This window comes from Sinohyriopsis cumingii, chromosome 12, assembly GCF_028554795.1.
Source record: "Sinohyriopsis cumingii isolate HCF-2022 chromosome 12, ASM2855479v2, whole genome shotgun sequence".
Lineage (NCBI taxonomy): Eukaryota > Metazoa > Mollusca > Bivalvia > Unionida > Unionidae > Sinohyriopsis > Sinohyriopsis cumingii.
This window is the reverse complement of record NC_142972.1, coordinates 113,090,406-113,113,778: the sequence shown is the minus strand read 5'-3', so window position 1 is coordinate 113,113,778 and position 23,373 is coordinate 113,090,406. Positions and strand designations below refer to the sequence as shown.

Sequence of the window (23,373 nt, the reverse complement as noted above, 5' to 3'; positions counted from 1 at the left end):
TGACAAAATATGCTGTGCAAATGACAAAACACATTCTACCCATCAGTATTCTAATCTGTCTTCATTTGAAACAAGGAGTGTTATTATTTTGATGACAAAGTAGCATGCATTCCCACCATTTTGCATCATGCTCTTTCCATTCGTCAAAGCAGCAACAATTTATGTGACAGTGATCATATTAAATCACAATTGTGCATGACTTTCCGTTTATCCTTAAATAATCTTTATTGTTAATATACATTTTAGTATATATTATCTCAGTTGTGGTTAGTTTTTTTCTTCAAATATTATTGTTAATTTGCATATCAGAGGTTTTTTCCTTGGTCCTTGTTACTGGGATTTATCATTTATTATTGTTATTCATATCATGATATTTCCTTGGTCATAGTTACTGGGATTTATCGTTTATTATTGTTATTCATATCAGGGGTTATTACTGTGGTCATTGTTACTGTGATTTATCATTTATTATTGTTATTCATATCAGGGGTTATTACTTTGGTCATTGTTACTAGAATTTATCGTTTATTATTGTTATTCATATTAGGGGTTACTACTTTGGTCATTGCTACTGTGATTTATCATTTATTATTGTTATTCATATTAGGGGTTATTACTTTGGTCATTGTTACTGGGATTTAATTATTATTGTTATTCATATCATGATATTACCTTGGTCCTTGTTACTGGGATTTATCATTTGTTTTTCTTCTTCATATAATGATATTACCTTGGTCCTTGTTACTGGGATTTATCATTTATTATTGTTATTCATATCATGATATTACCTTGGCCCTTGTTACTGGGATTTATCATTTATTTTTCTTATTCATATCATGATATTACCTTGGTCATTGTTACTGGGATTTATTGTTTATTATTGTTATTCATATCATGATATTACCTTGGTCATTGTTACTGGGATTTATCATTTATTTTTCTTATTCATATCATGATATTACCTTGGTCATTGTTACTGGGATTTATCATTTATTATTGTTATTCATATCATGATATTACCTTGGTCCTTGTTACTGGGATTTAGCATTTGTTTTTCTTCTTCATATCATGATATTACCTTGGTCCTTGTTACTGGGATTTATCATTTATTATTGTTATTCATATCATGATATTACCTTGGCCCTTGTTACTGGGATTTATCATTTATTTTTCTTATTCATATCATGATATTACCTTGGTCATTGTTACTGGGATTTATTGTTTATTATTGTTATTCATATGATGATATTACCTTGGTCATTGTTACTAGAATTTATCGTTTATTATTGTTATTCATATCATGATATTACCTTGGTCATTGTTACTAGAATTTATCGTTTATTATTGTTATTCATATCAGGGTTTATTACTTTGGTCATTGTTACTAGAATTTATCATTTATTATTGTTATTCATATCAGGGGTTATTACTTTGGTCATTGCTACTGTGATTTATCATTTATTATTGTTATTCATATTAGGGGTTATTACTTTGGTCATTGTTACTGGGATTTATTTGTTATTGTTATTCATATCATGATATTACCTTGGTCACTGTTACTGGGATTTATCATTTATTATTGTTATTCATATCAGGGGTTATTACTTTGGTCATTGTTACTGGGATTTATCATTTATTATTGTTATTCATATTTGGGGTTATTACTTTGGTCATTGTTACTGGGATTTATCATTTATTATTGTTATTCATATTAGGGGTTATTACTTTGGTCATTATTACTGGGATTTATCATTTATTATTGTTATTCATATCAGGGGTTATTACTTTGGTCATTGTTACTTGGATTTATCATTTATTATTGTTATTCATATTTGGGGTTATTACTTTGGTCATTGTTACTGGGATTTATCATTTATTATTGTTATTCATATCAAGGGTTATTACTTTGGTCATTGTTACTGTGATTTATCATTTATTATTGTTATTCATATTAGGGGTTATTACTTTGGTCATTATTACTGGGATTTATCATTTATTATTGTTATTCATATTAGGGGTTATTACTTTGGTCATTATTACTGGGATTTATCATTTATTATTGTTATTCATATTAGGGGTTATTACTTTGGTCATTGTTACTGGGATTTATCATTTATTATTGTTATTCATATCAAGGGTTATTACTTTGGTCATTGTTACTGTGATTTATCATTTATTATTGTTATTCATATTAGGGGTTATTACTTTGGTCATTATTACTGGGATTTATCATTTATTATTGTTATTCATATTAGGGGTTATTACTTTGGTCATTGTTACTGGGATTTATCATTTATTATTGTTATTCATATCAAGGGTTATTACTTTGGTCATTGTTACTGTGATTTATCATTTATTATTGTTATTCATATGAGGGGTTATTACTTTGGTCATTATTACTGGGATTTATCATTTATTATTGTTATTCATATTAGGGGTTATTACTTTGGTCATTGTTACTGGGATTTATCATTTATTATTGTTATTCATATCAAGGGTTATTACTTTGGTCATTGTTACTGTGATTTATCATTTATTATTGTTATTCATATTAGGGGTTATTACTTTGGTCATTATTACTGGGATTTATCATTTATTATTGTTATTCATATCAAGGGTTATTACTTTGGTCATTGTTACTGTGATTTATCATTTATTATTGTTATTCATATTAGGGGTTATTACTTTGGTCATTATTACTGGGATTTATCATTTATTATTGTTATTCATATTAGGGGTTATTACTTTGGTCATTGTTACTGGGATTTATCATTTATTATTGTTATTCATATCATAGGGTATAATCTCAGTCATTGTTACTCTCCTTATATTCAAGTTTGGCAAAGTGAACACTGCAGTAAAAAAACACTTAAATATCATTTGAACATTGTAATAAAATAGGACTTAACGTCAGTTTGACCTGCAACGTTGCTAATGATTCTTGTATAGGAGACTAAATTCATTGTATAGTTTTCTGATGACTTTACCAGTACTTTAAATACAGCAAGATTTTTCATCAGTCTTTTTAAACATATTCACACACCACATATGAACATGTTATAGACAGACTCTGTTCCAGATATTAAGAGCATACAATCTTCCAAACTAGCACTTCTTTTGCTATTTTTGTTATTTTATTTTAGACTGGTTTTAGGCAGATATTGTCACAAAAAGATGTGGGAAATAAAAAGCAATGGTCACAGTCGCAAAATAAATGTTGTCCTACAGTCAGTCAGTTTTAGCATGTCATGGCCATCTTTTGTTTCCTTCACATGAATGCCTTTGTTCTTACATCCATCAGTGTGTCCCTTTATGATAATTTACAGACTTGTTTTCAGATAATCGAGATGTGTTTGATAGCATGCTTTATTCAGTTTCACCTGATTTACGGCATGCAAGAAAAGTTTATTAGTGTTGAATTGATGATTGATATATTCTCTCCTCAGGTATCCTTACCAAATATACCCAGAGATTATATTAGTTTACCAATATTCTGTGTAAAAATTACATAGAGGTTAGATTAGTTTGCCTATATTCTGTATACAAATTATACACATACCTAGAGATAGATTAGTTTACCCATATTCTGTATAAAAATTAAAAACATACCTAGAGATTAGATTAATTTATCCGTATTCTGTATACACTTACCTAGAGATTAGATTACTTTACCCATATTTTGTATACAAATTATATGCATACCTAGAGATTAGATTCATTTATCCATATTCTGTATACACATACCTAGAGATTAGATTAGTTTACTCATATTCTATATACAAATTATACACATATCTAGAGATAAGATTAATCTATCCATATTCTGTATACACATATCTAGAGATTACATTAGTTTACCCATATTCTGTTAACAAAATCTACACATACCATTTTTTGGGCATACAGGTCAACCATATGTGGCTGGTAGTAAAATAGCTTCTAAATAAATCATGACAAGGACATGGATGAAATTGATGCTTTAATTCATTCATCTTTGTTACCTGATCGTAATATTTTAGGAGTATTAACACTACCTTGCAAATCCAGCCCTCACAGGCTAAAATGTTTTGTTAAGGGCACTAAACTGAAAATTGTCCGCAAACATAGATGGCAGTTAGAAAGGTCTTCTATTGATTTAGAAATAAGTGCCTCGTGGGTCAGTGGTTCTTTCCGGGGTTTTCCTGGGTTCTTCCTCCACCATTAATACTGGGCGCCATGTATAGCCTATCGTGTGCTGAAACATGGCATTAAACCCTACAACAACAACAACAACAACCAAATCCCATGTTTATTTGAGTTACTGTTTCCACTCATGCTGAGTAAGACAACCTCTTTTGGTTGAAAGACCTCACAAAACCTCATCTAGAGTTTCTGATATTGAACTAGAGGAAGTGGGAAGAGGATGCTGTATCTTTATTTCCAACTATTTCATGTTCTTTCCAATATGAGACAAGTATTTTCTGTTTATTGTAGAATTACAGCTTTGTTGTAGATATACAAGTTAGATGCCTTTTACTTAATATTTGAAAAAACCTAACAAACAATGCAAACTAAATATACATTGCAAATGTCTACTCTATTTCTGCCTGCTAAGTCTAGAATATGGACTGAACTAAATGCAAATCAGGAGATCCCTTTCAGCAACAGTAACTGCAGCAACTATTTGAATGGATGTGGGAGGGTGTGGGTTTGAATCCCGGCCGAGTCCTACCAAAGATTTATTTTAAAAAATGGTACTAACAGCTACCTTACTAGGTGCTCAGCAATGAGAGGTTAGTGTTAGGACTGGTTGGCCTGGTGTCAGGATAATGTGACTGGGTGGGCCATCATGCTACATGTCTACGGCATGATGCCTCATTGCTAGACATCACAATAAACTGCCACACTGCAGCCGTCGTAGTGATAAGACTGAAAAATTGTTAAAGCTACTTTAAAAACCAAACACACACACACACACAACTAGTCAAACTATTTTTGATGGTGCCTATAAGGATGGTGTCTCAAAGGCCATCTTCTTTGAGCCATATCAAGAACTTGGCAGTCCAATGCAGCTTCTGTCTTGATACGATGCAAGTAGGTACGGCTTTTGTGGATCAGGTATCCCATAACCTATCCCAGCATAAAGAATTTTACACCATTAAGGAGGATAAAATGGCACTTTTCCACCACAATCAGACACAGCCATTCATATCTGATGTGAGAGGAGGGAACGTCTTTTTCCAGTATGCTGCCCAAATGTCAGAACTCTGGCATTCTTATCATTATATCCATTAGAGTGCCAATAAGCACTTGATCATTTTTGTCTCTGTTTCTTCCATGACTGCCTCCTGCCAAAAAGAAATTACAACATTCTTACCTAGTGGGGGGGTCTCTTTGCTGTTCAACGGGAAAGAATTTGCCATGTTGGCAAGTCATTGTAAAAGGCCTTCGTGTGACATCCAGTGCTACTCTATTGTCCAAGGTCAGTTACAAACATCCTGAAAGACCCATTCAAGGGAGATGTCCTAGAGCAAGAAATAAACAGTCTTCTCCAGAAAAGAATGGTAGAGATTATTCAAAACACAAAATCAATCTGGCTGTTACCTTTGCTCAAGACTGTTCTTGGTTTTAAAAGTCAGTGGCACTCGTTAACCAGTTGTAGCAAGAACTCTGTCAGTTGTTTCATACAGGCACCATGGTTCAAAATGGAAACACCAAGGCAGGCTTTAAATTCCATCTAGAAGAGAGACTTTGCAATCAGTGTAGATCTGCAAGATGCTTATCTACATGTCCCATGTCTTAAATACCAATATAAAAAAAGGTTGAAATCTCATATTGGGCTTTATTATCCTGTAAAAGATGATTTATTTGTTCTGCATACAGAGCATTAACCCAAGACAAAATGAAGCTATTATGCATTTCAGCTTGTGAGGTAAGTGTTACATTTGATTGCAACTGTCCTGGAGTCTAGATCATACAAGCTATGGGTTGAGGTCAGAGTCAACATTTTATAGTTTCTACCTCAAAGATCTTTCATGTCCAAAGGTTTAGATTGAGTGGGACCTATGGCTGCAGTGCAACAGACTACCTTACCAAGTCAGCTGGCAGCTTCTTATAGATGTGGCAATATGATTTGAATAAGATTTGTTGGGGGAAAAAATCCTCTTCTCCCCAGTGATATATCCAAGCATATGGAGTCTACATTTTAGCCGGGTCATTCAATTTAGAAGTAGACTCACATACTTTAAAAACCAGAGATGGTCTCTGGGGGATAAGGAGATGCAACTCACTCAAACTCTTACCTATTTTCCAAAGGTATTCTGATTGAATAACATTTTAAGTAGAAACCATTTTCCTCGATAATGCTTGGCTGATCATAATATGGATATACTGTCTCAGCTTCCCTGCATTTATGTCTTACTCTGTGTTCATTCTGCTTCGCTAGTAACTGAAGGACACACAGGATTTGGGACCAATCCCTGTAGCAAAGGGAGATCATTCCATCTGATTGCCACCTACGTAAGTAGACAATATTTGGTTTCCATAACTAAATATTTTAGCACAGGATAGCTGGAATTATGAGCTAATAGTAGTATTCCTAAGATATTATGATTGAGTAAGTATTATCAAACAAAATTCAGGTTCCTGTAAAAAGTTTACCAAATTTTCATGGAATTCTTATAAAATAGATATTTTGAAACTTTGGCTATGCCAGCTTTCTGTTCAGTTCTGTGTAAACTGACATGTTTTGAATATCTAAAAAGCTGTCACCGTGTAACTGGACACTTTGAATATCTACAAATCTATCAGTGTGTAACTTTACATATTTTGAATATATTGAAATATCTTGAATACCTAAAAAAATGCACATTTTCTCTGTTTGATTACAACTTATCCAAGTCTGATCTGTACAAAAAACAAACAGCATTTGTATTTTGTTCTGAGACAGCAGAATGAAGAAAGAATGAGTTTGACCACTGCTGGGATACGGTGAGGCCACAGAGACTTAATCATCAGCCATCAGTCAAGTCCATTACTTTGATTCAGAACAAAACAAATGCTGGTTTTGTATTTATTACATGCCCGATCATTTATGTCTTCTAAATATTTGTAGATTTACAACGTGAATGAAGTTCAAAAAGAATTGGAATTTGTGAAAGTTAATTCACTGTGTCTAAAAATATGAGTGGATGTCAAAGAAGACAACTAAGTAGTTTGAATCTCTGTGTGATATGGTAATATGTAATGAACAGCTGTATTGAACACCAATCAGATCAGGCTTGTAAGACTAAAATGGGGATGTAATAAATATTTATACAGTTCAGCAGAAGTCAGCTTTGTTTTGGTTCTTTGATGTATGTTTTTCTTTACAGCATTGGAAAGATATTAAATATTATGTCCTATAATTGTATTAATTGCGTTTTTTTGTTACAGAAATTTCTATTTTTCCTTTATTTTTGGCAACAAAAATGAGTATGGTCCAAGCAATTATTTTTGGCAACAAAAATGAGTATGGTCCAAGCAATAATTGCCAATCATAAACTGATTGTCCACTTTCCTGAAAATGGACATTCTCGAGAATTTCTCCAGTCTTAAAGTATTCTATTACTGTACAAGCTACCTTGTATATTAATTTAATTTTTCAAATCTGAATTTTTCTCAAAATGCTGACTTGTAATTTTCCACTAGAACTAAATATTACCCTGCATTTTATTCCATTACAGTTTTAGTTGTTTGTATAACCTGCATATCAAGAGTAATTTGTAAAAAAAATGTGAAACATGTGCTTAAATTAATTAGATCTTGTATGAGTTTGATAATGAGTAAGAAATTTACACATTGATTAGGTCATCTTGCATCAGATTGGCTGGAAGCCATAGTTAATGGCTGATATTGACCACACCTGATATATGGGATCATATCGTCAAATCTCAAATGAATTCAGTAATGGGCAAGGTCAAAGCCTAATAATGAAGTGATCTTGCATCTGATTGGTTGAGCTTTTTACTACTCTGAGGGGCTGTTTTTCTGTTCTAGTTTTAACAGATATGATGATGTAACTTAGATGAGTAGATATTGGTTAGTTTGCAAATAAAATATAATGACATTATGCTTGATTATAAGAATTTTGTGATACCTAAACAAACCTGACCTGCTGGGTATATAACAAATAAGAATATTCATAGCTTTTTGATTCTTGAAATAGCAGCAGACATTTTTACATTCTTGTATGTTAACTATTTATGCAATCTTGATAATAAATTTAATTTTGCAATGAATCCCTTTTCAGCTCTATCTCGTGTTTATATTCCACATGAATGGATGGTCATACCAACATGGGTATTTCACTACAGAACTTAAAATGACCATGACAGAAGCCAGCTTTACAATCTTGTTCGGTCCTTTCAAATGACTTTTGTTATGTTTGGTTTTAATTTGGCAATATTTATTGCTGGCTTCATTAAGCCCATTTTTTATCCATTGTTTTTCTTCCAAAATAAAGCCTAATACAGCTTCATGGTATAAAATGACAGATTGGCCTTGCAATGAGGAATAGATATGAAATTTTTTGAAATGTTTCATTTCGTTTATCTCTTTTCAACATGACATTTCCATTGCAACAGGCATGTAAACTAAAATCTCTCAGAAATAACATAACATTGTAAATATAATGTACATCATATAAAAGAAAAATTCAAGAGGGCAGAAAATGCCCATTATTTGAAGTTGTTCTTGTTACAGATGGTGCTGCTCACCTGTGCCATTACTAACTGTAGAAAACCATTCATACAACTTTATCTTACAAAGCACCCAACAGAATATGACCAACTTTGATAGAATGTATCCAGGCATAACTGTGATAGAATGCATCCAAGCAGAAAGGTATTCAAACATTGGACAAATGATGTCCACTCGAATATGGATGGAGATACACAAAAATACAAACCTTGAAACACTGCTTTTGTAATCACTGGAAGAAATTTAAAGCATTCTCCAGACCCAGATTTCTTGGACAGCTGCTCTTGCATTTATCAGTTTGTTGAATGTCAATGAAGTGAATGATTTATTTGGTCCTCTTGTCTTAAAAAACTAAACTCCATATTTATATTAATATATATTATGCATTTAACTGTGAACAAAGTAGGCAGGTCTGTTGTCAGGACCTATGCTTTAAAAAAAAACAACTTTCAAATGGATAATATAGACTCTAAGTTTGCTGGCACATAATATGATGGTAGATACAAGTCTATGCTGTTTGCAGTTGGTTTTGCTTTATAAAAAAAAAAGGTCTTAAGCAGCCACCTCTGGGAAATGACAACAAATTGGCCTTTCAAGAGAAGTGACTGCCTAAAACAAGCTTATTCCTACACTAAATCTGAGCAAGGGATCTTGAAATAATGATTGTTTAATACAAGTGACTGCATGATACAAGTGGATTTTAAGACCGGTTTATTGTACACAGATCAATATGGTAGTTTAATTTATTCTGTATACTGTATATTATAGCAATGACCCTACAGTTTAGTCTGGTTTACTGTATATCATAGTAATGGTCCTACAGTTTAGTATGGTTTACTGTATATCATAGCAATGGCCCTACAGTTTAGTCTGGTTTACTGTATATCATAGCAATGGTCCTACAGTTTAGTATGGTTTACTGTATATCATAGCAATGGCCCTACAGTTTAGTCTGGTTTACTGTATATCATAGCAATAGCCCTACATTTTAGTCTGGTTTACTGTATATCATAGCACTGGCCCTACAGCTTAGTATGGTTTACTGTATATCATAGCAATGGCCCTACATTTTAGTCTGGTTTACTGTATATCATAGCAATGGTCCTACAGTTTAGTATGGTTTACTGTATATCATAGCAATGGCCCTACAGTTTAGTCTGGTTTACTGTATATCATAGCAATGGCCCTACATTTTAGTCTGGTTTACTGTATATCATAGCATTGGCCCTACAGTTTAGTATGGTTTACTGTATATCATAGCAATGGCCCTACAGTTTAGTCTGGTTTACTGTATATCATAGCAATGGCCCTACATTTTAGTCTGGTTTACTGTATATCATAGCATTGGCCCTACAGTTTAGTATGGTTTACTGTATATCATAGCAATGGCCCTACAGTTTAGTCTGGTTTACTATATATAAATGCAGTGACCGTACAGTTTAGTCTGGTTTGCTATATATCATAGCAATGGCCCTACAATTTATTCTGGTTTACTGTATATCATAGCAATGACCCTACAGTTTAAGTCTGGTTTACTGTATATCATAGCAATGGCCCTACAGTTTAGTCTGGTTTACTATGTATCATAGCAATGGCCCATCAGTTTAGTGTGGTTTATCTAATATGACATCTTGAATGGGAATACATGATTGATTGTTGCTCAGACAAATTAACTTGTTTTATGTCCAAATCTGGTTGATCCACTGGCTTTAAAAGATGTACTGTATATATTTCCTGTAAGAGCAGATTGACAGCAACTGAGATGACTGTTCCATTGGTGTAATATTAGGTTTGTAGTTTGATTTTATTTCGTAGTATCTTATTTAAATTGCAAAAACAACCAAACCAGATCTATGCTGCATGTTACTTTCAGATACTTTCCCATGTTTTTAGTTTGACATGTAGTGATAATAGTTTATCTGTGTATTTTTTTCTCCATGCTTTTCAATGTAAGGTGGTCATTACACGATCATGCCATCCCAGACAGGCATATGTAAATAATGTTGTACAAGTCTTCCTTCACTCTTTGAGATAGAAACTTAAAACCTTGAAATAATCAGAGTAGTCAGTAGATCCCAGCGTGGATCAGATACAACCCTTGGGCCAGATAGAGTGACCTGGATTTATCTGTTAATTTATGGGGTGGCTTAAAAAAATCACTTACTCAGCCCGTGCCATAAAGGAAGTTGTCCATGCCTGTTATAGCATACAGCACTTTCAAGCTTTTGAAGCAGCACCTAGGGTGGGGCATGGGGTGGTGCTAGTTTTGCATAAATTAACAATGTTTCCAAGTTTTTAAGCCTGACATGTATGGGAATAGGTCTGTTTGATTGTTGGCCCATGTCTCTGTACATTTTAGATAAAGGTTTGAATTGGACTTGTTATGCATTGCTTTGAAATGTTTGATTTTTTATCCTACAGCAAGCTCAGACTCATGGTAAGAAACAAATCAGTGTCCTTGACCCCAAGAGGTCCAATGCGATCAATATTGGCCTGACAGTATTGCCGCCTCCGAGGACCATAAAAGCTGCAATACTCAAAATGGATAACGCCATCATGAACAAAGAAGGAATTGAGGTATTGACTAAATGGTCAATTATTGACAAATCATCATGCATATATTTGTCATGCTTTTTATAGAAATTATACATAGATTAAAATTATTTATCTGGTAATATTTAGTCCAACCAAATTAATGAGGAGTTAAAACTTTGCTGACTTCATTACCTCTCTCAAATAATTCTTTGAATTCATTAAATGCTGAACACGTAAAAAATTCTGCATTTATTGATATGATAAATTTAGTCTCTGACTGAACCTGTATAAAATGCTGAATACAGAGATTTGTATGATAAATTAAGTCTGTCTGAACCCGTATAAAATGCTGAATGCAGAGATTGGTATGATAAAATGAGTCTGTCTGAACCCGTATAAAATGCTGAATGCAGAGATTGGTATGATAAAACGAGTCTGTCTGAACTCGTATAAAATGCTGAATGCAGAGATTTGGTATGATAAAATGAGTCTGTCTGAACTTGTATAAAATGCTGAATGCAGAGATTGATATGATAAAATGAGTCTGTCTCAACTCGCATAAAATGCTGAATGCAGAGATTGGTATGATAAAACGAGTCTGTCTGAACCCGTATAAAATGCTGAATGCAGAGATTGATATGATAAAATGAGTCTGTCTCAACTCGCATAGAATGCTGAATGCAGAGATTGGTATGATGCAATGAGTCTGTCTGAACTCGCATAAAATGCTGAATACAGAGATTGGTCTGATAAAATGAGTCTGCCTGAGCTTGTATAAAATGCTGAATGCAGAGATTGGTATGATAAAATGAGTCTGAGCTTGTATAAAATGCTGAATGCAGAGATTGGTATGATAAAATGAGTCTTTCTGAACCCATATAAAATGCTGAATGCAGAGACTGGTATGATACAATGAGTCTGTCTGAATTCGCATAAAGTGCTGAATGCAGAGATTGGTATGATAAAATGAGTCTGAACTTGTATAAAATGCTGAATGCAGAGATTGGTATGATAAAATGAGTCTGCCTGAGCTTGTATAAAATGCTGAATGCAGAGATTGGTATGATAAAATGAGTCTTTCTGAACCCATATAAAATGCTGAATGCAGATACTGGTATGATACAATGAGTCTGTCTGAACTTGCATAAAGTGCTGAATGCAGAGATTGGTATGATAAAATGAGTCTGAACTTGTATAAAATGCTGAATGCAGAGATTGGTATGATAAAATAAGTCTGAACTTGTATAAAATGCTGAATGCAGAGATTGGTATGATAAAATGAGTCTGAACTTGTATAAAATGCTGAATGCAGAGATTGGTATGATAAAATGAGTCTGAACTTCTATAAAATGCTGATTGCAGAGATTGGTATGATAAAATGAGTCTGAACTTGTATCAAATGCTGAATGCAGAGATTGGTATGATAAAATGAGTCTGAATTTGTATAAAATGCTGAATGCAGAGATTGGTATGATAAAATGAGTCTGAGCTCGTATAAAATGCTGAATGCAGAGATTGGTTTGATAAAATGAGTCTGAGCTCGTATAAAATGCTGAATGCAGAGATTGGTCTGATAAAATGAGTCTTTCTGAACTTGTATAAAATGCTGAATGCAGAGATTGGTATGATAAAATGAGTCTGTCTGAACTTGTATAAAATGCTGAATGCAGAGATTGGTATGATAAAATGAGTCTGTCTGAACTCGCATAAAGTGCTGAATGCAGAGATTGGTGTGATAAAATGAGTCTTTCTGAACTCGTATAAAATGCTGAATGCAGAGATTGGTGTGATAAAATGAGTCTGTCTGAACTCGCATAAAGTGCTGAATACAGAGATTGGTATGATAAAATGAGTCTGTCTGAACTCGCATAAAGTGCTGAATGCAGAGATTGGTGTGATAAAATGAGTCTGTCTGAACTCGCATAAAGTGCTGAATACAGAGATTGGTATGATGCAATGAGTCTGTCTGAACTCGTATAAAATGCTGAATGCAGAGATTGGTGTGATAAAATGAGTCTGTCTGAACTCGCATAAAGTGCTGAATACAGAGATTGGTATGATAAAATGAGTCTGTCTGAACTCGCATAAAGTGCTGAATGCAGAGATTGGTGTGATAAAATGAGTCTGTCTGAACTCGCATAAAGTGCTGAATACAGAGATTGGTATGATGCAATGAGTCTGTCTGAACTCGTATAAAATGCTGAATGCAGAGATTGGTGTGATAAAATGAGTCTGAACTCGTATAAAATGCTGAATGCAAAGATTGGTATGATAAAATGAGTCTTGTCTGAACTCGTATAAAATCCTGTTCACCATTACTCACATTAAATAAACTTTATTTGCCTCTTTTAGAAAATCCTGCAAACAATGATTCCAACAGAGGAGGAGAAAGCAAAGATTTTAGAGGCACAGATGGAGAACCCAGACATCCCACTTGGGACAGCTGAACAGTTCCTCCTAACACTATCCTCAATCAGTGAGCTGCAGGCCAGATTGTCTCTCTGGCTCTTCAAACTTGACTATGAAACAATAGAGTCTGTGAGTAGCCAGTATACATTTAAGCATTCCATTAGAAGACAGGTATAACTGTAATTGATTAGGAGTTCAGGTCCCATCTAATTGAAACTTTTTCATCATGAAACCTGGCCTCAGGAAAAACAAGTCAGGTATGATGAGGGACTCAGTTATGGGAATCATAAATGTTTTTTCATCTAACACTCTTCCAGTTAATGTCAAAATTTCTTCATTTTGAGCTTGAGTTGTATGTATTGGAATTAAAAGATTATGTACCAGAGATATCCCTGTTAAAATAAATGATGATGTAACTTGTCTGAAAAAGCACTCTGTGAGCTTCTAGAATAGTTTATAAATTTCCATCAAGATTTTTGTTCTTAAAACACCAGCATTGAGTGGCTGCTATTGGAGTACTCCCAGTTGATAACTCTTTCCATTAGAACCGTAAATGTGACCTGTGCGGAATTTGATGGTAAGACAGTGGTTTTTATAGTTTTGAGCAATCAAGAAAACAATTTTAATATTTTAAAATTGGCTTCAGGAGAAAATGCTGTTTTAATAGAAATCTACAACTGTTCTTCAAATCACATTATATCTCTTTGTCAGGGACTAAATAACTCACAGATGATATTTATTACCTGTAAATTCTGAAATGCTTTATTTATTTCAACCAGTGTGTTTTATTATTTAAATAGAGTGAGAAATGACAGATCCCTTGTACAAAACATGCTAGTAAGTAGTACAGTAAGGTTGGTGGGGGTGGTGTTATAATGAGAGAACAAAAAGAATGAACGCTGGAATTTGTCAAATCCGGCCATTCTGTATCCTATTTCCTTTTGCAGATTGGTTACATACTTTGGTATCAGTAAAGCTCTGTTCTGACCACCTCCTTAAAACAACCTGTTTTTGTTCCTTACAGTGTCCAGATTAGGGTACTTGGACCATGTTTTGACCACATTGGAATTCTTAACCCTTTACATTCTGTTATAACTCTATGATCTTAAACTTAGTAACAGAAAAGAACAAAAACCAATAAGGTTAGTCAAATTAAAAAACTAATCTATATCCACAAAATAAAAAGCAAAAATTTAAAAAGAACTGTATTGTGAATTAAACCCCTGATAGTCCTAAAAGTTCTATCACAGGTTCAAAAGTATAAAGTATTTCAAATAAATTCCAGTAGTGTTCCAGATGAATTCCAATCCTGAATGTACTGAATACTAATAGCTTGAAATAGTATGATTTGCTAACATGCTTGATATATCACAATGATATAATCCAAAATGTCTCTAAATGAATTCACAATAATCCCAAAATGGTGATTTAATCTGAAAGTATTTAGAAGCACTTTATAATTCCAATGAATAATTTAAATAAATCCTCTCAAATTAAAACTGGACACAACTAAATGACTGAAGCTAACTAAATGACAAGCTACGTCACATGTTAGGATAGAAACAAATTGTTCTGATGTAAACATCCTTAATATAAAAACATAAGACACAATAAATGGACAGGGTGAGGGTCATAAGTTCATTTCTAGAACATTCTAAGTTGTAAATATGATCAGGTCTTTTGCTTAAGTTTTAATAAAGAACATGGCAAACATCAGGTAGACTAGGAATTCCCAAGAGGAAAACCACTGTCCTGAAAGCAAATCCAAGTAAACATGTTTACTTACAAGTTTTTGTTGTTGTTGTTTTAGGGTTGAAAGCCATTTTCAGCACAAGATAGGCTATACATGGCAGCCAGTATAACTGGTGGAGAAAGAACCCTGGAACACCCGGGGAAGAACCACCAACCCACGAGAAGCTACTGGCAAGCTTTCTCAAATACCCACGTTAGCCGAGTCTGAGACTGAAACCCATGCCGACAGAGGTGAGATGGCAGTGATTCTGAACGGTGATCGCTTTAGACCACTGGGCCACTTGGGGCCCCTCTTACAAGTAATAATTATCTTAAAATATAATGTGCAATCATAGACAAAAATTAGCTATGTAATATGTTGTTTGCAAAATAACTCTTGCAATCTATAATCATCGACATAAGCCAAATACAAATCAAATCTACACAACAATTTGTACCTATGCATATCTCAGTTAATATTACATAAGCAGGTCAAAGATGGAGGAGGGGAATTAATTAGACAATGAGTGTCATGTGGAAGATATAAAAAAGGAGCAAAAAATGAATTTTATCAGATCATACTGGCTAATTACATCCATCAAGAAGGTAATTCCATCTGCAGCAAGTTGGTCATTCTGACATTTGCAATGCACATATTAATAAATCAGTTTTTTTAAAATAAGTTTTGTAATCAGTTTTTAGATCAGTAAGATGCTGTTTATTCAAATGAACAAAAGAAAAAGAGACTTTTTAAAAAAATGTCTGTTCAGTATGGTTTCTGAAGAAAATATGAATTTATGTTTTTAAAGTATTATTTTCCATGGGAAACTAATTGCTAATTTTTAGTGATGATTGTTCTACTTTGCTCATAAGTGGTATCATTTACACAGGAATTGTCCTGTGTGCTGGAATTCAACAGTGTCTCATAAGCAGAAAGATAAAAACCACTTGGCATGTAGCTGTTTTGGAATTTATCAGTACCTCGTTACGTAGAAGGATCAAGTCACTGTGCATGTAGCTATTTTGGAATTTACCAGTATTTCATTATGTATAAAGATAAATCACTTTGCATGTAGCTATTTTGGAATTTACCAGTATTTGATTATGTACAAAGATAAATCACTTTGCATGTAGCTATTTTGGAAAGCTGTCTGTCATATTACACAATATGGCAGTAGCTGGAACTGCCCACATGTCAGAATTTGAGCAGCTTACTCAATGTAGTAAATTAACCAATGCAGATACTTAAATAATAGTGTGTCTTTTTAAACAGAGTGAACTGTAATTTCAGTATTAACTACATTTGTCACACGGTGTTGGTGGGATACAAGTATTATTTGATGTAATGTGCACCTTTGTCACTCACAGAGATGGTGGAATACAGGTTTTTTATATAATGGGTACATTTGTTACAGAGATGGTGGGATTCAGGTTTAATTTGAGTAATGGGTACTTTTGTTACTGAGATGGTGGTATGCAGGTTTAATTTGATGTAATGGGTACATTTGTCACTCACAGAGATGTTGGGATACAGTTTTTATTTTGTGTAATGGGCGCATGTCCTTTTAATATTCTGGTTACATTCTTTTGTTTAAATTTTGAGTGGTGTTGTAATCTTAATACATGAATCTGCACAAGGAAAAAAATGATATGGTCAAGAGAATAAAATGGAGAGTCATAGCTATGTTTTCCTTGCAGGAAGTGGCTGAGCCCCTGTTGGACCTTAAGAAAGGTGTGGAAGATCTGAGGAAGAGCAAAACCTTCAAGTATATTTTGTCTGTAATACTCAGCATAGGAAACTTTCTTAATGGGGCTCCGGTAAGTAAGTCTGTAATTAGAACCATTTTAAATAGGGCTCAGTTGAGCAAGTCTGTAATTAAAGTTTCTTACAATGATAACAAGTTTTAACTAATGTGAAATATTTGTTCAACATGTATGATATTTTGCAGAAATGTAGAGCAAACAAACTTGATGTTGATGTTCAGACAGTTCAGGGTTCATGAGTAAGAAGTTATGATAGATAACAAAATTTAAAGCTGAGCATGAATTCCAATTTAATGTTTAAAAGTTTTGTAGACCATAGGGCAAGATCTCAGAACAAGAACTGAAATAGATAGGTAGGTGAGGGGTGGGGTAGAGAGAGAATAAGACCTGAGCCAGTTATGTAGGTAGGTAGAGAGAGAAAGAGAGAACTGAGATAGGTATGAAGGTGGAGAGAGAGAGAACAAGAACTGAGGTACTAGGTAGAAAGAGAGAAAAAAGTCAGACAAATGTAGGCAGAGAGAGATATAAATGTACAGAGAGAAAAAAGTCAGACAAATGTAGGCAGAGAGAGATGTAAATGTACAGAGAGAAAAAAGTCAGACAAATGTAGGCAGAGAGAGATATAAATGTACAGAGAGAATGATAAGCAAAGTAGGTCAGTAAATTTGAATGACATCTAGACATGGTTTAAGTGAGACTGATGTTGCATTTACAAAAGCAGAATTTCAAAAGAATGAAGTAAAGTGTATTAAAATAACTAAATTCTTAATATGTTGAAATTTACTAAAAGTTGCCAAGTTACTTGGGGGAAAAATTTTCATAGTTGTAGATTTATTTGAAATTTCTTGATATAAAATTAGCAGCCTTGTACATAACATGTAAATAGGTAATCCACACAAGTCATGAAGAGTTGCCTTCCTCAAAAGTTATACCAACCATTCTATACATGTGTATTACAGGTACAGGGATTCAATATAGAGTACTTGGCGAAGGTACCAGAGGTCAAGGACACTGTACATAAACACTCCCTGTTACATCATTTGTGTAGCATTATTCATGAACAGTTTCAAGATAGCACAGATCTCTACTCTGAAATTGGGCCCCTTACTCGATGTGCAAAGGTAAGCATAGATCTCTACTTTGAAATTGGGCCCTTTACTCGATGTGTAAATGTAAGCACAGATCATGACACATCTCTGCTCAAAAATTGGTCCCCTTCATGATGTGCAAAGATAAGCATTGTATCAGACCCCTTCCTTGATGTGAAAAGATAAACATGGCATTGGACCTTGTCCTCAATGTGCAAAGATATGCTTAGGATCAGACCTCTTCCACAATGTGCAAAGATTAGCATAGTATTGGACCCCTTTCTCGATGTGCAAAGATAAGCATAGCATTGTACCCCTTCCTCGATGTGCAAAGATAAGCATAGCATTAGACCTCATCCTCGATATGCAAAGATATGCATAGTATTGGACCCATTCCTCGATGTGCAAAGATAAGCATAGGATCAGACATTTTCCTCATTGTGCAAATATAAGCACAGTATCGGACCTTTTCTTGGATGTGCAAAGATAAGCATAGTATAGATCCCCCTTCCTTGATGTACAAGATAGGCACAGTATTAGACCCCTTCCTTGATTTTGTAAAGATTGTATATTCTTCTCAGGTTTCTAGCCTCACTTGTACATCATGAAATTAGAATGGAGTGGACAGGACAGAAGTGGCCCTTTTTTAACATTAAAAATGAGTGTTTGTCCGACAAGAAAAAAATGGCCAGTTCATGACTTGATCATGTATTTTTAGACCATACCCGAAAGCAGGTCTGTATTTAGTCCTGTATATGAGTGTATATATGTGTGAATAAAATAGCTTTAGTATTCTTGGATGGAATCCATATCAAGATATCTTAGAGTGATACAAAAAGAAATGATTAAAATGCTCATAAAGCAGCTTTGGAAGCATTTTGGTCTGCATGTTTCTAAAACTTAATACTATGTTGTTGCCTTCACTCTATACAAACTTGAAGTATAACCTTCATTAATCTGTTCAGTCATCAGGTCTACATTGCAGTCATAGTTTTAATGACATATAGACTGTTTTCATCAGTCATCATCCTGTCTTACAATAAAAACTTGAATGACATATAGACATTATTTTGTTCAGTCATCTGGCCTGCTTTGCTGTCAGAACTTGAATGACATATAGACAATATTTTGTTCAGTCATCTGGCCTGCTTTGCAGTCAACACTTGAATGACATATAGACAATATTTTGTTCAGTCATCTGGCCTGCTTTGCTGTCAGAACTTTAATGGCATACAAACTTGATTTTGTTCAGTCTTCTGGCCTGCTTTGCAGTGAACACTTGAATGACATACAGGCTATTTTCTTCAGTCTTCTGGCCTGCTTTGCTGTCAGAACTTTAATGGCATACAAACTTGATTTTGTTCAGTCTTCTGGCCTGCTTTGCAGTCAACACTTGAATGACATATAGGCTATTTTCTTCAGTCTTCTGGCCTGCTTTGCTGTCAGAACTTTAATGACATACAAATTCTATTATGTTCAGTCTTCTGGCCTGCTTTGCAGTCAGAACTTTAATGACATACAAATTCTATTATGTTCAGTCCTCTATCCTGCTTTGCAGTCAGAACTTTAATGACATACAAACTTGATTTTGTTCAGTCATCTGGCCTGCTTTGCAGTCAGAACTTTAATGACATACAAATTCTATTATGTTCAGTCTTCTGGCCTGCTTTGCTGTCAGAACTTTAATGACATACAAATTCTATTATGTTCAGTCTTCTGGCCTGCTTTGCAGTCAGAACTTTAATGACATACAAATTCTATTATGTTCAGTCCTCTATCCTGCTTTGCAGTCAGAACTTTAATGACATACAAACTTGATTTTGTTCAGTCATCTGACCTGCTTTGCAGTCAGAACTTTAATGACATACAAATTCTATTATGTTCAGTCCTCTATCCTGCTTTGCAGTCAGAACTTTAATGACATACAAACTTGATTTTGTTCAGTCATCTGGCCTGCTTTGCAGTCAAAACTTTAATGACATACAGCCTTTATTTTGTTTAGTCATCTGGCCTGCTTTTGACTTTCATCGCTCTTCAATTGAAGCCTGAGCAAAATATAGACTTTGTTGACTTATGTCTTATTTGACTTTTATTGCTATGCAGTTATTATCGGAATGCTTCATTGTCTTTTTTAACTTTTGTTGCTATGCAGTTAAAATCCAAATGAGATATACACTTCATTATCTTATTTGACTTCTATTGATATGCTTTTAAAATCCAAATGAGATATACACTTCATTGTCTTATTTTGACTTTTATTGTTGTTGTTGTTGTTGTTGTTGTTGTGGGGTTTAACGCCATTTTTCAGCACACGATAGGCTATACATGGCGGCCAGTATTAATGGTGGAGGAAGAACCCGAGAAAATCTCGGAAAGAACCACCGACCCACGAGAAGCTACTGGCAAGCTTTCTCAAATACCCACATTGGCTGAATCCTAGACTCGAACCGCCGCAGACAGAGGTGAGATGGCAGTGATCCGTAACGAAGAGCGCTTTAGACCACTGGGCCACTCGGTTGACTTTTATTGCTATGCTTTTAAAATCCAAATGAAATATACACTTCATTGTCTTTTTTTACTTTTATTGCTATGCAGTTAAAATCCGAATGAGATATACACTTCATTGTCTTTTTTAACTTTTGTTGCTATGCATTTAAAACCCAAATGAAATATACACTTCATGGTCTTATTTGACTTTTATTGCTTTGCATTAAAATCCAAATGAGATATAAACTTCATTGTCTTTTTCTTTACTTTTGTTGCTATGTAGTTAAAACCCAAATGAGATATACACTACATTGTCTTTTTTTACTTTTACTGCTATGCAGTTAAAACCCAAATGAAATATACACTTCATTGTCTTATTTGACTTTTATTGCTATGCAGTTAAAATCCGAATGAGATATAAACTTCATTGTCCTTTTTTACTTTCGTTGCAATGCAGTTAAAACCTGAGTGAGATATACACTTGTTTTCTTTTCCTTTCATGGCTATGCAGTTAAAACCCAAGTGAAATATACACTTCATTGCCTTATTTAATTTTTATTGCTATGCAGTTAAAATTTAAATGAGATATACACTTCATTGTCTTATTTGACTTTTATTGCTATGCTTTTAAAATCTGAATGAGATATACACTTCATTGTCTTTTTTTTCTTTTATTGCTATGCAGTTAAAATCCAAATGAGATATACACCTCGTTGTCTTATTTGACTTTTATTGCGATGTAGTTAAAATCCGAATGAGATATACACATCAGTCTTATTTAGCTTTTATTGCAATGCAGTTAAAACCCGAATGAAATATACACATCAGTCTTATTTGACTTTTATTGCGATGCAGTTAAAATCTGAATGAGATATACACATCAGTCTTATTTGACTTTTATTGCGATGCAGTTAAAATCCGAATGAGATATCCACATCAGTCTTATTTGACTTTTATTGCTATGCAGTTAAAATCCGAATGAGATATACACTTCATTGTCTTATTTGACTTTTATTGCTATGCAGATAAAATCTGAATGAGATATACACTTCATTGTCTTTTCTGACTTTTATTGCTATATTGTCAAAACCCTGAATCAGATATAAGTCATCTGGCCTGATTTGATTTTCATTGCTATACAATCAAAACCTACTTCATTGTTTTCAGCTGTCTGGTGTGCCTTGGCTTTCATTGCAATTCAGTCAAAACCTACTTCATGGTTTTCAGTAATTTGGTCTGCTTTGGCTTTCATCACTTTGCAGGTCAAAACCTATATAAACTTCATTTTTCAGTCATCTGGCCTGCTTTTCAGTATTCTGGCCTGCTCTGGTTTTCCTTCATTACATTCAAAACTTGAATCAACACAGTACAGCATAAAAACTATTTTCATATAAATTGTCAATACCTTGATATATGTTGCCTTTATGTAGTTTCCTTTATATGTTGCCCTTTATATATTACCTTCATATATAGTGCCTTGATATATATTGCCTTTGTATAATTGCCTTTTTATATTGCCTTGATATATTGGCTTCATATAATTGCCTTCTTATTTTGCCTTGATACATATTGGCTTTTTATATTGCCTTGATATGCATTGACTTCATATAATGGCTTTTATATGTTGCCTTTATATATTGCCTTCATGTAATTGCCTTTATCTATTGCCTTGATATATATTGGCTTCATATAATTTGCCTTCATGTTTCCTTATACATGTATATTGCCTTGATGTATAGCACCTTCATATAATTGCTTTTGTATATTGCCTTTATATATTGCCTTCATATATTGCCTTGGTATATATGGTCTTCATATAATTTCCTTGATATATATTGTCTTCATATAATTGCCTTGATATATATTTGTACAGTTTCATTGTTTAAATACATAGACTGTGTTCCTAGCATCAAAATATTTGGCCCAGAGTAAAAAAGACGGGGTAACAAAAGATAATGAAAGTAATGACTTTGCTTTTAAATTATTGATACTTCTTGAATTCTTTTGTAGCAAATAGATTTGAAAGTTGATGAACATTGTTTGGGGGTCAGTGCTTTAGCCAAAGTAGATTTTCAAGTGGTTAACCAGTATAATAGTATATGATAACTGGCTAACCTGGCTAACCAGTCTGTGGAACGGTATACCATATATTGGATATTGTTGAAAGGCCTTCTTTAAATGATGTCAACTTTTGTATGTATTATTATTAAAGTGTACTTTGTTCTTGATTCTGTCATGAGCAAGTAAAGACGTTCAGTCATTAATTTTTAATGCAATTCAGCAAAACGTTAACAGCATTAATAATAACCTGTAATACAATACTGTTGTATTGCCCATCTGATGGAAAAATTATTAGTCTAATACAGACATTGCCAATCTGATAATAGCCTATCAATGAGAGCTCTAACGATATTCGCTGTTCTGTGACAGGTCGAGTGGGATGAGCTGAATCTGAAGTTGGACAAAATGGAGGCAGAATGTAAAGCTTCCTGGGATCATCTGCGTGCAATAGCCAAACATGATGGCAGCTCCAGTAGCAACCTTAAATCTAAGTGAGTACCACTGATGTCATCAATTGCATTGATTCACTTCTACTTAGCTGGCCTAGTCATAAAGTTACATTTACTAGCTTATAAATAAG

At 33.8% G+C, this 23,373-nt stretch overlaps 1 protein-coding gene across 10 annotated transcripts in view; it reads left to right on the top strand.

Moving 5' to 3' along the window:
• LOC149787273 (FH1/FH2 domain-containing protein 3-like) overlaps positions 1–23,373 on the top strand; it is a 411,067-nt gene that overhangs the window by 360,839 nt on the left and 26,855 nt on the right. For all 10 annotated transcript variants that reach the window (XM_089977788.1, XM_089977786.1, XM_089977784.1 and 7 more), the window contains 5 exons: positions 11,140–11,295; positions 13,606–13,791; positions 17,092–17,211; positions 18,117–18,278; positions 23,163–23,284. In XM_089977788.1, coding sequence (XP_089833914.1) covers positions 11,140–11,295; positions 13,606–13,791; positions 17,092–17,211; positions 18,117–18,278; positions 23,163–23,284 — 746 coding nt within the window. The remainder of the gene's footprint in view (positions 1–11,139; positions 11,296–13,605; positions 13,792–17,091; positions 17,212–18,116; positions 18,279–23,162; positions 23,285–23,373) is intronic.